The sequence below is a fragment of the Mirounga angustirostris genome, unplaced genomic scaffold (genome assembly GCF_029215605.1).
Source record: "Mirounga angustirostris isolate CCGP_5_RB_7025 unplaced genomic scaffold, mMirAng1.0.hap1 SCAF_7, whole genome shotgun sequence".
NCBI lineage: Eukaryota > Metazoa > Chordata > Mammalia > Carnivora > Phocidae > Mirounga > Mirounga angustirostris.
The window spans coordinates 64,688,857-64,704,024 of record NW_026991715.1 but is presented as its reverse complement, the minus strand read 5'-3'; the positions used below and the strand labels follow the sequence as shown (position 1 = coordinate 64,704,024).

The window sequence follows — 15,168 nt, the reverse complement described above, 5'->3', positions numbered from 1 at the left end:
TCTTTAGTTCTGTATGCCCAGCACTGACTTCAGTGCCTGCTATAAAATAGGTACTCAAGGAGGATAGATGGACAAATGGATGGATGAATGGAGGAATGGCTGAGCGGCTAGCTACCTAGATATATAAAGAGATAGACAGAAAGGCTATTGAAATATCTGTCAGTCATCAACCTCCCCATTCAAATGTAGTCTGTAAAATGCTACAAGAATATTCATCTTAAAATATAGATATGACCATGTCAAAACTTTAAAATACATGTTAAAAACATTCATTGGCTCTTCATCTTATACATTGTTGTTAATTTTTTTCCATTTAAGAGGTTTTTTTAAATTATGTTCAGTTAGCCAACATATAGTACATCATTAGTTTTTGATGTAGTGTTCAACGATTCATTATTTGCATATAACACCCAGTGCTCATCACAACACATGCCCTCCTTAATACCCATTACCTGGTTACCCCATCCTCCCCCCTCCCTTCTGTAACCCTCAGTTTGGTTTCCCGGAGTCCAGAGTATCTCGTGGTTTGTCTCCCTCTCTGATTTCTTCCCATTCAGTTTTCCCTCCCTTCCCCTATGGTCCTCTGTGCTATTCCTTATGTTCCACATATGAGTGAAACCATATGATAATTGTTTTTCTCTGCTTGACTTATTTCACTTAGCATAATCCCCTCCAGTTCCATCCATGTCAATGCAAATGGTAGGTATTCATCCTTTCTGATGGCTGAGTGATATTCCATTGTATATATGAACCACATCTTCTTTATCCATTCATCTGTTGAAGGACATCTGGGTTCCTTCCACAGTTTGGCTATTGTGGACATTGCTGCTATGAACATTGGGTTGCATGTGCCCCTTCTTTTCCCTACATCTGTATCTTTGGGATAAATCACTAGTAGTGCAATAAAACCATACCCATGACTTTGTCTGAAGCCTGCTTTTCACTTAAGACTTAATCAGTGCTACTTTGGGTGTGTCAAGCTGTTTGGAGATAATACCTTTAAGACTTCTGGAAGCTCTTTTATTTAGCCTAGAGGGTCCTTCAGGCTGTATCTGAATTATTTGAAATATTTTCGTAAGGGCTTTCTAGCCGTATCCTCAGTTTGATGTTTATGTTGAGGCCATGTCTTTCTGACAAAGCTCTGGATTTGATCTTCCACTGGTTTGAGAGGCTGGCATTGAGACACAGTTTTTGTTGTTATTGGTTGGCTGGTTGGTTGGTTATATCAAATCCTGGTCTCTCTCTATTCCTTTACTTTCAAACTCATCATTTCTTTATTTATCACATCTCTTTCTTGTAGTACCTTATCAATGCAAGTATTAAGAGACAATTGACACTTTAACATTCTGCCTGGAAATCTCATTACTCATATACAAAAGGTCATTAGGTTTATTTTCTTTCACTAAGGTTTTCTCAGGTGACAACCTTACCAACTGCTTTTCTCTACATAACGTAGGGCAGTCTCACATTTTCCTAGCCTCCTGTAGTCATTCTTTCAATGCCTTTCCAGATTCCACCAGTACCATCTACCACCCAGCACCAAAGCCGAGGCCACATATTGCAGGTTTTTGTTATGGCACAACTTACTTCTCTGTGGCAGTTTCTTTCTTACTCTTCCATGTTTCCTTACCTCTCTTAAGCAAGCTAGCCTGAATTTATTTGCATGGCCCTGACAGGGTTCCAAAAAGTAGAAATATTCAAGTGCTTTTTCATCTCTCTGCTGGCTTCAAGTCTGCTAACGTCCTATTGGCCAAAGCAAGTTACATGGGCAAGCCCAGATTCTTGGGATCCACAAATAAACCCCACTCCTTTAGTGAGAGAAATTGCAAAGTTCCAGAGTTAAGTGTGTGGATTTAGAAAGGTTTTTTAGTGGAGTAATTAATAAATCAGTCTGCCATAGATATTTCAGTTAATCTTTAACAAATCAGACAATATTTCATTTACATATAGTGAAGGAACCCCAAACTGAGTTAATAACTTTTAGTACACTACTCAATATGCAATGTTTGAATTAGAAAATTTAATTTTATGTTGTATACCATCTCTCTTAAAAGCACATGGATTCAAATATAAATCTAAACAGTATGATGACTTTACCAAAGGAAGACAGAATATGAAATTTCATAGTATATTTCGATGCCTAAGACAAATGAAAATTCATTATCTCTTTCTTTATTTCTCAGGTGATATTTGTGATCCCAATCCATGTAAAAATGGAGGTGTTTGTTTGTCAGGATTGTCTGACAATTCCTTTTCCTGTGAGTGTCCAGATGGCTTCACAGATCCCAACTGTTCTAGTGTTGTGGAGGTTGGTAAGTGCAAGATTTAAGCATTTCAGTCATTATCCTCTTTGTTTGCATGAGTGACTGACAAATTTGGCGTGGTGCAGTATGGGTATTCTGTACAATTTGCTGTATGCTGTGAATCAGTTTACTCCTCTGTAGTACTTTCAATTTTATAATTTGTATTTTATAGTTAAATTATATTTGTATTAGTGGTATTCTCAAATAATTTAAAAATATGTTTTAGTGATTAATGCTATACTTCAAAGTCGCTGCAAGTATTACTTGAATATAATAAAATTTTTATTTCTCTAATATTGATAAACATTTAAAATTTTATTCTCACTCAAGTCAATTTATTTAACTTAGCCACTCTAAATAAAATAGAACTTATTTTAGTGACTGATAATATCAGTATTTTGTAGTCTTCTAATCATTACTTTTCTAAGACTATAAATAAATCAAAGATGATGTTTCAGCTGCATTGTTCTTCAGAGTCTTCTCAAAAACTTTGCTTTGCAAATACTGAGTAGTCATTGATCATATTTCAATTTTTTTTTCATCTGTGAAGTACTTCATTGGCATGTATAGTTATGGATTCAGGATAACTTCCATAATTTCCAAATTGTTCCCATTAAGGAAATAGCTGTACTTCAAATAATTTAGTACTGTATAAATTTGTATAGTGATTAAAGGTAATATGATGATTAAGTTTGAAAAAATGTCTATATTTTTTTCACATCTATACCAAGAAAAATAAAAAGTGAACTATATCTGTTCAATATAGGAAAACTAAACATGTTTTGGGTTAAATTTCTGCCAACCAGCATAAATCTTGGAAAACTTAGAGGTTTTGATGGCTTTTGAAAAATAGTTTTGAAGAAGAGAAGTAATAGTGTCTATACTAAGGGAACAGTTTGAGTTACTCATCACTGTATCTAATGCACCTAACCTGGTACCTTTATGCATAGTAGAAGCCCAATAACTATTGAATGAATGAAACTATTAATTTGCCATTTTGACCACTAGTTATTGGATTTTAGTGTGCTCTATTTGTTAAATGTGTTTTCTTGTATTTTTATATGACATTTTTATATGACATTAGTATGAATGTAATATTTCTGAAACAGTTGTATTATTACAGAAAGGTACTTTGTTTATTTAATTCATTTCAAATACAATTCTCTTCTAAGGCTTTTTTTTTTTTTACCATATTTTTTATTGTTATGTTAATCCCCATACATTGCATCATTAGTTTTAGATGTAGTGTTCCATGATTCATTGTTTGTGCATAACACCCAGTGCTCCATGCAGAATGTGCCCTCTTTAATACCCATCACCAGGCTAACCCATCCTCCCACCCCCCTCCCCTCTAGAACCCTCAGTTTGTTTTTCAGAGTCCTTCATCTCTCATGGTTCATCTCCCCCTCCGATTCCCCCCCTTCATTCTTCCCCTCCTCCTGAGAGCCCAGGAATGGATCTTCTAAGGCTTTTATTAACTCACTGCTAGTGTGGGGGTTTGATACAGTGCCACTGAAATAAAACTGTTGTAACCACCTTGACCCAGTCTCCAAATATGTACGGGGAGTTTCACAGTTTAATATGAGAACCATATCCTCAGGAAAGTTTATATCTCTGAAGAAAATTATAGTCATAAATATTCCTAACAGGAATAGATGAATAGAATAAAACTTTAGTGTTATATTTTAAGCCTGCTAACCCCAAACTGACAGTGCCTTACATTTGTAGTATATAATGTTTTTATTGCTATTTTCTAAGAGCCAAATCTGGAATTAAAGAGGCAAATGTGTTTAAATAATTTAAAAATCAGTATATTAATAGATTTTTAAAGTAAATACTTGAAATCTTTGGTCCATATTTTTAAATTAATTCAGTTTTTATCATTTTATCAGAAAAATGAGACTATGGGCAACAACACTTTAAAAACGAAATATACTGCCATAGTCTATGCAGTTCAAATGAGACTGTGGAGGAATCAAATGGTTATAGAATTAAATTTTCCTCAGAGTCATTATTATATATTATTAAAATACTTATGATACTCAGAAATCAGGTAGTTATAGTATATAATCTTAAGCTATATTTTTTATTATATGTTTTAAGCAACCTCATTCTTCCATGGTATATATTTAAGAGTTCTTGTAAGAAATATATCCATTTTATATTTGCTTTGTCATTTAGCATAGCATATTAGTTATACCAATTCTAATTTAATGGCTTGCTTTTATAACATTAAAATAATAGAAAACAAGTACCCTAAAAGTTTAAAAAATGGCCATGGTTTCTTAAATACAACTTCGCTATATTGTGAAATAATTTTTTTAAAGGTGAGAAAATAAGGGGAAATCAAACACAATTGTCAGGTTAGATACCTCTTTAGGACATACATGTATTACCTTAATTGCCTTTCTACTACTTCTTTCTTAACTCCATGTTTTTGTGCATATAATAAGGGAATACTGAATATTTGTTAAATAAAAACATTTAGTAGCAATGCTTTTAATCTCTAGCCTAACTGAGGTTTTTTTGTCATATTTTTAAAACTACTTATTGGGACAAAATACATGAAACATTAGATCATTAAAGACCATCCTGCATTTTTAGTTTGAAAAAATCTATTACTTTGGTGGTACATTTCTGTTGTTCTTCCCATACCTTTAGGTAGCACCAGTGCAGAAAGCAGTGTACTAGAGTGTACTAGAATTTTACACAACCTCCCCCAAAAAAGCTATAGGTATTTTAATGTAATAGCTCAAAAGACAGAAGATTTTCATTTTCGCCATTGATGTATTTTTTGTATTGTTTTTATTTTTGTTATGTTAATCACCATACATTACATCATTAGTTTTTGATGTAGTGTTCCATGATCCATTGTTTGCGTATAACACCCAGTGTTCCATTCGTTACGTGCCCTCTTTAATACCCATCACCAGGCTAACCCATCCTCCCACCCCCCTCCCCTCTAGAACCCTCAGTTTGTTTCTCAGAGTCCATAGTCTCTCATGGTTCGTCTCCCCCTCCAATTTCTCCCCCTTCATTTTTCCCTTCCTACTATATTCTTTTTTTTAACACATAATGTATTATTTGTTTCAGAGGTACAGGTCTGTGATCCATCAGTCTTACACAATTCACAGCGCTCACAGCCATTGATGTATTTTTACTTACACAAAGATGGAGATGTGGCCAAGCTTTATTCTAACCTTTAAGCCATATAAATTTTGTGATTATATGAATTCTAAATCTCATTCTTAATTTCCAAAGGAAAGAAAATCTTTTCTATATTTGCTTAGAAGAAATTTTGTTTGATCCCAATTTTAAAAATTATTTTTACCCTGTTTGTTCTACAATCAAACAGATACTCTCTTCATTGTAGCACATCTAGAAAGGAGAATTTCAAATATACACTATTCTTAGAGATAAAAATCACTTCTTGATTTTTACCTCAAACCTCATTACTTTATAGTAACTTTGTTTTAAGTTCTTGATGCTACTTATTTTAAAAGAGATCCTCTCCAATTTTGTACTTTTATTCTTCTCTCCTAAAGCATCTAGTGTCAGATAAGCACAAAACACTTTCCTGCATTTGCAATCCATCCTCATATCACCTACATTCCTATATTATGTGTGGAAGCTTGGAGAAATTGATTTGCTCAGATTTGTGAACTTGATTCACAAGACAACATTGTTTTTCTTAGATTTCTTTCTTTTTTTTTTTTTAAAGATTTTATTTATTTTTTTGACAGAGACATAGCGAGAGCAGGAACACAAGCAGGGGGAGTGGGAGAGGGAGAAGCAGGCTTCCCGCCGAGCAGGGAGCCCGATGCGGGGCTCGATCCCAGGACCCTGGGATCATGACCTGAGCCGAAGGCAGACGTTTAACGACTGAGCCACCCAGGCGCCCTTCTTAGATTTATTTCTTAATCTGTCTCTGTACTCTAATATTCATCTTTTACCTCTCTCTTTGTCTCCTTGTCTGTCTCTCCCACACATATCTCCCTATTCAGACATACCTCCACACTTTAATGTTCTCAGCCTCTTAGAGTTATTACAACTCACTTCTGATAGCCACAAAAGGCAATAGCAAAACATCTCCCTGATTAAAGAAAAGGGTAAAAGAACCTACTTCACATCCTCAGATTTGAAGACATCAGCCAGATCAACCACTGTTTGCACAATGTGCACTGGATGCTGTCTTTTTTTCTCCAGGGGACTTGTAGACAGGCCACCATGTGGTTAAGTCCCAAATTTCTTCCCAATTACCTGCTTACATTCCTGTATGGCACTGTGTAATTTGGAGCCAAATGTTGACATGTTTATTTCATATGGAGATTTCTATTACCAGTGAAATTTTAGAATTTGTATGTGAAAATTTTGGAAATTATTAAATTATCTAAGTTCCATGGCATAATTCTTCTCTGTGTGCTGTCAAATTAACCCAGTAAAATAATAGCAATTGTGAACTTTTACAACTCAAATACATAGTATATTAATGCAATCAAAGAAAACAAAGTAAGTGATTGACTTAAAAAAATCTTAGTTTTCTTATATTCTTATATATCTATTGAGTACTTGCTAAGTAATAGTTACATATCTGGTGGAATGCCATGCTACACAAATTTACAGAAATTACTGTCTAGCAAGGAAAGCAGATAAATAAATAAATAGATGAATATGATGGGTGTTGTGATAGTGGAAGCATATGGAGTCATAAGAATATAAAGCAGGTGTCTCATCTTACGCTGGATGTCAGGGAATGCATGCCTACCTCAAAAAATAACATTTTCACATGATTATAAAAATTAATTCCAATCTAGCAAGCTGAAAGATAAAAGTATTTAGATAATATAAGATATAGATAATAGAGATAAGAAAAGTCATAAATCCATGAACTGCAAGAAATTCAATGTGGCTAAGAGGTTTTTTGTTTTTTTTTTTTAAGATTTTATTTATTTATTTGACAGAGAGAGACACAGCGAGAGAGGGAACATAAGCAGGAGGAGTGGGAGAGGGAGAAGCAGGCTTCCTGCTGAGCAAGGAGCCCGATGTGGGGCTTGATCCCAGGACCCTGGGATCATGACCCGAGCTGATGGCAGACGCTTAAGGACTGAGCCACCAAGGCACCCCAATGTGGCTAAGAGTTTAAAAGGAAGTTTAAAAGGAAGACATATAGTGGCCCGATGGGTCTGGAGAAAGCAGGGGTGGCAGATTCTGCATGATGTTTTAAAGAATTTGGACTTTATACTTAGAGACATGCAGAGGGTTGTACTTTTAGAAGATCATTGTCACTATAATATGACAATATGAGGAAAAAAATAGAACACTGTAAGGCAGGGGAACGATTTGAAGTCTACTGCAGGCAACCAGGTCAGACATGATGGTTTGGCTTAGGCAACAAAGGGAATGGAAAATAGAAAGCCAGTAAGTATTTAAAGGATACAGTCGATAATTACTGGTGACTTATGGGTTTACTGAATAAAAGGAGTGTGGAGAAAGGGAGGAGTAAAGAAGTAGCATCCCTAGTTTTTGGCCTAAGCAACTTGATGCCATTTACTGAGGTAGTATAAATTGTAGATACATGTCTTGAGAGTCAGAAAATGAGTTGAATATTTCACATACTGAGTTGGAGGAATTTGCTGGATATTAGTTAAGAAGTCAGGCATATATTTGTAAGTTACAATTACACAGACAGTTATTATATAAGTTGTATAAATTTAGGGAGTTTATAAGTCAGCCCACAAGCAGAATAAATTTTGAAAAGACTAAGGAATGGAAACTGATAAGAAGTTCATCAATAATTAAGCAGTAGGTAGAGAAAGTTAAATTTATAAAGGAGTCTGAGAAGGAGTGGTGAGAAAGAAGAAAAACCAAAAAAGCATTACACCCCAAAAGTTAGGGGTAAATCATGTTTCAAGGCATATGTCATCAGCAGTATCAAATATGATGGGGAAGTTGACCAAGATAAACATTTATATTGATTACATGTGACTGATAAATGATATTGCAAACATCAGTTTTGCTGGAGTTGTGGAGAAAGAGCTAGATTGTGGCACATGGAAGAATTAGATTTTTAAAAAGTGGCTGGGAATACAGGGAAATTTCCTCAACTTGATAAAAAATATCTATTAAAAATAGTGATTCAAAAAAAAAATAGTGATTCAAAGGGGCACATGCACTCCAGTGTTTATAGCAACAGTATCCACAATAGCCAAACTATGGAAAGAGCCCAGATGTCCATTGATAGATGAATGGATAAAGAAGATGGGTATGTATACACAATGGAATATTATTCAACCATCAAAAAGAATGACATCTTGCCATTTGCAGTGATGTGGATGAAACTAGAGGGTATTATGCTAGACGAAATAAGTCAGAGAAAGACAAATACCGTATGATTTCACTCATGTGGAATTTAAGAAACAAAACAGATGAATATAGGGGAAGGGAAGGAAAAATAAAATAAGATAAAAACAGAGAAGGAGGTGCAAACCATAAGAGACTCTTAACTATAGGAAACAAACTGAAGGTTGCTGGAGGGGTAGTTGGTGGGGGGATGGGGTGACTGGGTGATGTCAGCTTAAGGAGGGCACTTGATGTAATGAGCAGTGAATGTAATACGCAGCTGAAAAATCACTAAACTCTACCCCTGACACTAATAACACAGTATATATTAACTAAATTGAATTTAAATAAAACATTTAAAAAGAAATCCTACAGCTAAAATCATATTTAATGGTAAGAAATTTGAAGCTTTTCCACTTAGATCAGAAACAAGACAAGGATGCTCCCTCTCACTATTCCTTTTTAATATTGTACTAGAATTACTAGCCAATGCAATAGACAAGGAAAGAAAATAAAGGTATACATATTGGGAAGGAAAAATAAAACTATCCTTTCATGGATGACATGAACATCTATGTAGAAACAAATCCTAGTTCCCAGAAAAATTCGGGAACTAATAAACAATTATAGCAAGATTGTAGAATGCAAGGTTACTATATAGAAGTCAATTATTTTTCTTTAAACTAGTAATAAACAAGTGAAATTTGAAACAAAAAACACAGTAAGCAGAGCACAAAGGATTTTAGGGCAGTGAAAATACTCTGCATGCTATTATAATGTTAGATACATATCATTATACATTTGCCCAAATCCATACAATGTACAATACCAAGAGTGAACCCTGCTGCAAAGTATGGGTTTTGGATAATTATGATGTGTAAATGTAGGTTCATCAATTGTAATAAATGTACCACTCTGGTGAGGAATGCATATGTGGGGTTAATAATGGTGAGGTTATGCATATGTGGGGTTCAGGGACTATATGGGAAAACACTGTACCTTTCTCTATTTTGCTGTAAACTTAAAACTGCACCCCAAAATCAAGTCTTTGATTTAAAAAATGGCTATAACATTCATCAATTTGTTCATTTATTTGTTTATTCATCCATCCATCAAATATTTATTGAATATATGCTATATGCCAAACACTGTTCTTGGCACTAAGGATATAACCACAAAAAATAGGCTTTCCCTTTATAGATCTTCTGGTCAAATGGGGAATTAGAGAGTAAACCATCATACTTATCATGGTAACTTCCAAAAAGAAAAATAAAGACAACTGTCAGGGAGAATAAAAGGAGGTACATTTTTAGGAAAGATTATTAAGAAAGATTGAGAAGTTGGTGTTTGAACAGAGAGTGGAACTGAAGCAAATTCATTGCATAGGGATGGGGAGAGAGCATGTAAATTGAAAGGGAAGTTTGGACCAAGGGAAGTTTTTCCTTTAACATGGAATTCTCATGTCATTATGATTAAGAAATATGACATAACATCCAAGCTTGTGTTTTACTAAGAATAAACTATGTTAGCTGACTCATGTAGATATTTCAGTAATATTTAGGATACATTTAACCTATTAAAACCATCAGTCTGAAGCCAAAGGACATAAACTTGGAATTTGGTAGTAATTTAAAACCCATCATCACTTTTAGAAAAAAATTCAAGGTACCTATGTGATGAGAGTAGTTCAGTATAGGATAACAAAGACAGCATATTATGTCATTTGTAATTCTTCCCTTTACCCTCTCTGTAGTGGCATTGGCTTCTGACCAGGTTTTCTCATATAGAAAGATTAATAAACATGAAGGTGCTTCATCCTGTTCTGTCTTCTGTCTTCTTCTGTCATATTCCATCCAAACTTATTTCCTTTGGTAACTGGTATTCCTTTTCTAACATGAATTCAGGTTCTCTTAAATTTGTAGCTCCCAGAGCTCATCACTGCTAATCTGTCCTCCTGCTTCCATTTCATTATAAGAAATTGGTTTCATTTACCCCAGAAACATAAAGTCTCATAATTTTTTTTTAAAAAACCCCAACAGGTGCCTGGGTGGCTCAGTTGGTTGAGCGACTGCCTTCGGCTCAGGTCATGATCCTGGAGTCCTGGGATCGAGTCCCGCATCGGGCTCCCTGCTCGGCAGGGAGTCTGCTTCTCCCTCTGACCCTCCTCCCTCTCATGCTCTCTGTCTCTCATTCTCTCTCTCTCAAATAAATAAAATCTTTAAAAAAAAAAAACCCAACAATTTGCACTGTACATCTTGTACATCTTGCCCCATTAATAGCATATTCATGTTTACCTTTTAGAAGGTGATCACTGTCAGAATATCAAGTAGTGTAATAAAGGCTGGCACTGTCTGAAAGACTTCTTATTAGTGATCATGAAATATCAGAATGTTAACAAGTTTAAGTAGATATCTTGGGTAGAGCAAGGCTATTTTTAGATTTCTAAACTTTGGTTGCAAAATGAGATTTTATAAATTTCAGTTAAATTATTTATATATTAGATAAAATTACCAGTAGTTGTCAGTTTTTTTCCCCTTTAAGATTACTTCTTGGTCTAAGGAAGGATATCTCATGATTGAATCCACATTTCTAGAAATTATTATAATGAGAGCTATTCTGCATAGACTAAAATAGTTTCTCAAAAATTGCTAGCCATAGATGATTGCTAAGAAATTTCCCGGTCAACTAGACTCAGGGGATTCATTTTCAGAGTTGTATTTATTTAACCTTACTGATAATTAGAAGGATTAAATGTGTGTTCATATAAATGAATAGAATTGTACAGTTAAGATGGAAGAGTTAAGGATTTAAGGGTAAATTTTTGTCATTTATTTTGTATATATTATAGAAAATTAATTTCGTTTTACATATGTAAATATCTCTATAGCATACCTTATAAACAATTAGCTTCTTAATTTTAAAATGTTTCTACTTTAGAAGAGCCTGGGTGGTTCAGTAGGTAAGCTCTTGATTTCGGCTCAGGTCATGATCTCAGGGTCCTGGGATGAAGAGCCGCGTTGGGCTCCCTGCTCAGCCGAGAGTCTGCTTTAGGTTCTCTCTCTCTCTCCCTCTCCCTCTGCCTCTCCCCCCCACACACACTCTCTCTCTCTCAAAATAAATAAATAAATCTTTAAAAAAATAAATAAATAAAATGTTGCTACTTTAAGGTTAATTATAATGATTAGAATTTGTTAGCTTGCAATTCCAAGCCCTAACAAATATATATTAACTCAAGAAAAAAAAAAAAAAAACACAGAGTATCAAAGAACCTTAGAAAGTATCAAGTACAGAGATCCTCTCTTGCCCAGAAAAAAGATAAGAGCCAATCTGTGGTACAGTTTTTATTTGTAAGAAAAGAAAATGTAACACATTAAAGGAAATACTGATGTATATCATTTTAACCATTGTCTGTTTTCTTTCTGAGAATATAACCTTTCTATTGCTTGGGGATAAATACTTTTGTGAATGAAATGATAGTGGATGTGTATCATTATGCTTTTTTCTGCTTAACAAATCATTACAAATTTGGTGGATTTAAACAACCATTTATCTCTCAATTCTGAGAGTAACATAGGTGTTCTCATTGACTGGTGCTGGGTAGTGGAACATGGCTCAGCTGAGATGGTTTGTCTCTGCTAAATCAGGCTTCCTTATGTGGTGGTGGAAAAGTCCCAAGAGCAGTAAGAAAGATCAAGCCCAAATTGTAAGCACTTTTCAAATGTTAGTTTATGTCACTTTAGCTAACAACAGTTTTGGTAAGAGGACCTGCCCCTTCATATTGAAAAGGTGAAGATGCAAGAGGGGAAAGAATTTGTGGGTGGTTTTACAGTTTACTATAGATTGTTAGGTAGTTGCTTTCCTTTTACTTTTTAATTTTTTTTAATTAACAGTTTTTATTGGCAATGCAAAAAGTTGATGAACATGTAGATATATTTATAGATATTTATTTTTATGTTGCTAGCCATGAAGTAGTCTGTTTCTTTATAAGGTAGGAAAAAGTAAAAGCTCTCTTAAAAAAGGAAAACTTGATTATTTTCTGTTCATTTTAGGAAATACATTGAAAAATTAGAAAAGTGAAAGTGGAACATTAAGTTGTTCTTTTAATCAAATTCCAAATGGAACGGCATGAAGTCTGTTGTGGTACTGCCAAATGTACAATTCTACACATTTATGAAACTGAAAATTGCTGTTTTAAAGTGATAGGCTAAGTGGCAAATTTAGCATTAACCTCAAAAAATTTTCTCTGCCAGGTTGAGTACTTTCATGGAAAAGAGGTTTATAGGGCACTCATAGATGACATAAGATAGTTAAAACATGCCCAATAATCTTTAAGACCTTTCATATAGTTATTTGGTTTTCTCTTCTTAATTTTCAACATGAATCTCTTTCTTGAGTCTAACAATTATACCTATTGTTTGTTTCTTTTTGAGTTAATTGCATATTGATATTTGGTTAAAAATAACATTTTTTAAAAAAGATTTTATTTATTTATCTGACAGAGAGAGAGAGAGAGCAGGAACACAAGCAGGGGGAGTGGGAGAGGGAGAAGCAGGCTTCCTGCCTAGCAGAGAGCCCGATGCGGGGCTTGATCCCAGGACCCTGGGATCATGACCTGAGCCAAAGGCAGACGCTTAATGACTGAGCCACCCAGGCGCCCCAAAAATAACATTTTTTTTAACTTTTTTTAAAGATTTATTTATTTGAGAGAGAAGGGGAAAGAGAGCACCTGCAAGGAGCTGGGTTGGGCAGAGGGAAAGAATCTCAAGCAGACTACCCACTGAGCACAGAGCTCGATGTGGGGTGATCTCACGACCCTGAGATCATTACCTGCTTTGAAATCAAGAGTAAGCCATTTAACCGACTAAGCCACACAGACACCCCTCCTTAGACTAAATTCTTAAAGTTAATGGTTGGGTTGAGAGTTATTTGAGAACATATAATATTGTAAGATTGTACAGAAAAGTCTAAACAGTTCATCATGATGGATTTATAATGAAAAGAAAGTGTAATGGGCTTAGATCTACTTAATCATAATAATGTAGATTTGGAGTCATTCAATTTGTAGAGGAGAACAGAGGAGAAAATATAAGATATATTTACATATATAAAATGTAAGAGGAGAAAAATACACCTGGAGAACAGAGATGGTTATCTCATCAAATATAGTTTTATTTTTTTATTATTTTAAAGATTTTTTTTAAATATTTTATTTATTTATTTGACAGAGAGAGACACAGAGAGAGAGGGAACACAAGCAGGGGGGGTGGGAGAGGGAGAAGCAGGCTTCCCGCGGAGCAGGGAGCCCGATGCGGGGCTCGATCCCAGGACTCTGGGATCATGACCTGAGCCACAGGCAGACGCTTAATGACTAAGCCACCCAGACGCCCCAAAGATTTTATTTATTTTTTGGAGAGAGAGAGCAAGAGGGAGGGGCAGAGAGAGAGGGAGAAGCAGACTCCCTGCTGAGCAGGGAGACCGACACAGACACAGAGCTCTATCCCAGAACCCTGGGATCGTGACCTGAGTCAAAGGCAGACACTCAACCGATGGAGCCACCCAGACACCCCTATAGTTTTAAAATAATATGTGAATACTATGTTCCCTTTTATTTTCCACTTAAACAATTATTTAAGGCCACAGATTATTTAAAAAGGACAAATTATAAACACATCTTAAGGTCCAGTTTGGTTGATAAAAGCTATGAGGAAAGGACTTTTCTCTAGAATTCAAACCAATAAGAGAGAGAGTAGGCAGAAAAGTCGTAAATAATGGCTCTAGAGCATGTGGAGTATGGAGCTGACTTAAGATAACTGAATAAAGAAAACCTATGAAGGTTAGATAAAGGTAGGAAGTGGGAAAATGATTAATATTACTCTAATGGAAACTGAAAGCTGATTGACTGAATCATAGAGCATTTGCTCTCATCTGTCCTCTTACCATTAGTTGAAGATAGAATGAAGACAAAGAGATGAGAGAAGCATTAAGAATTCATTTAAAAAAGTGTCTTGATAGGTTGAAATTTATTTCTTAGAAATATTAGAAATCCTGTAGCATGTAATATTTGTAAGTTAGATAGACTAATTAATCACCAAATCTTATTGGGACCAAGTATGTGCTAAAATCATGCTCTTTGTTATGAGGGATTACTAGAGTAAAGCATAATGGTTACTAATGAAACAGAAGGCATAGCGTCTTCTCTCAAGGAGCTTCAAATGGATGTCATTGTGTGAAGGTTTATTTGGCAACAGTGCCTGAGGCCATAGGAAAATTGGGTGACACCTCAAGGTAACTTTGTACTCTAAGGCAGTTTATCTAAATCAGAGTATTTATGTGGAGGCAGATTCTGTAGTCCATGTTATTTATTTATTTTTTTTTTATTTTTATTTTTTAAAGATTTTATTTATTTATTTGAGACAGAGAGAATGAGAGACAGAGAGCATGAGAGGGAGGAGGGTCAGAGGGAGAAGCAGACTCCCCGCTGAGCAGGGCGCCCGATGCGGGACTCGATCCCGGGACTCCAGGATCA

General features: G+C 35.1%; 1 protein-coding gene across 2 annotated transcripts in view; it reads left to right on the top strand.

Annotated features, from left to right (window-relative positions):
* Positions 1–15,168, top strand: part of EDIL3 (EGF like repeats and discoidin domains 3) — a 392,992-nt gene that overhangs the window by 108,485 nt on the left and 269,339 nt on the right. For both annotated transcript variants that reach the window (XM_045897839.3, XM_045897830.3), the window contains exon 2: positions 2,184–2,312. In XM_045897839.3, the coding sequence (XP_045753795.1) occupies positions 2,184–2,312 (129 nt within the window). The remainder of the gene's footprint in view (positions 1–2,183; positions 2,313–15,168) is intronic.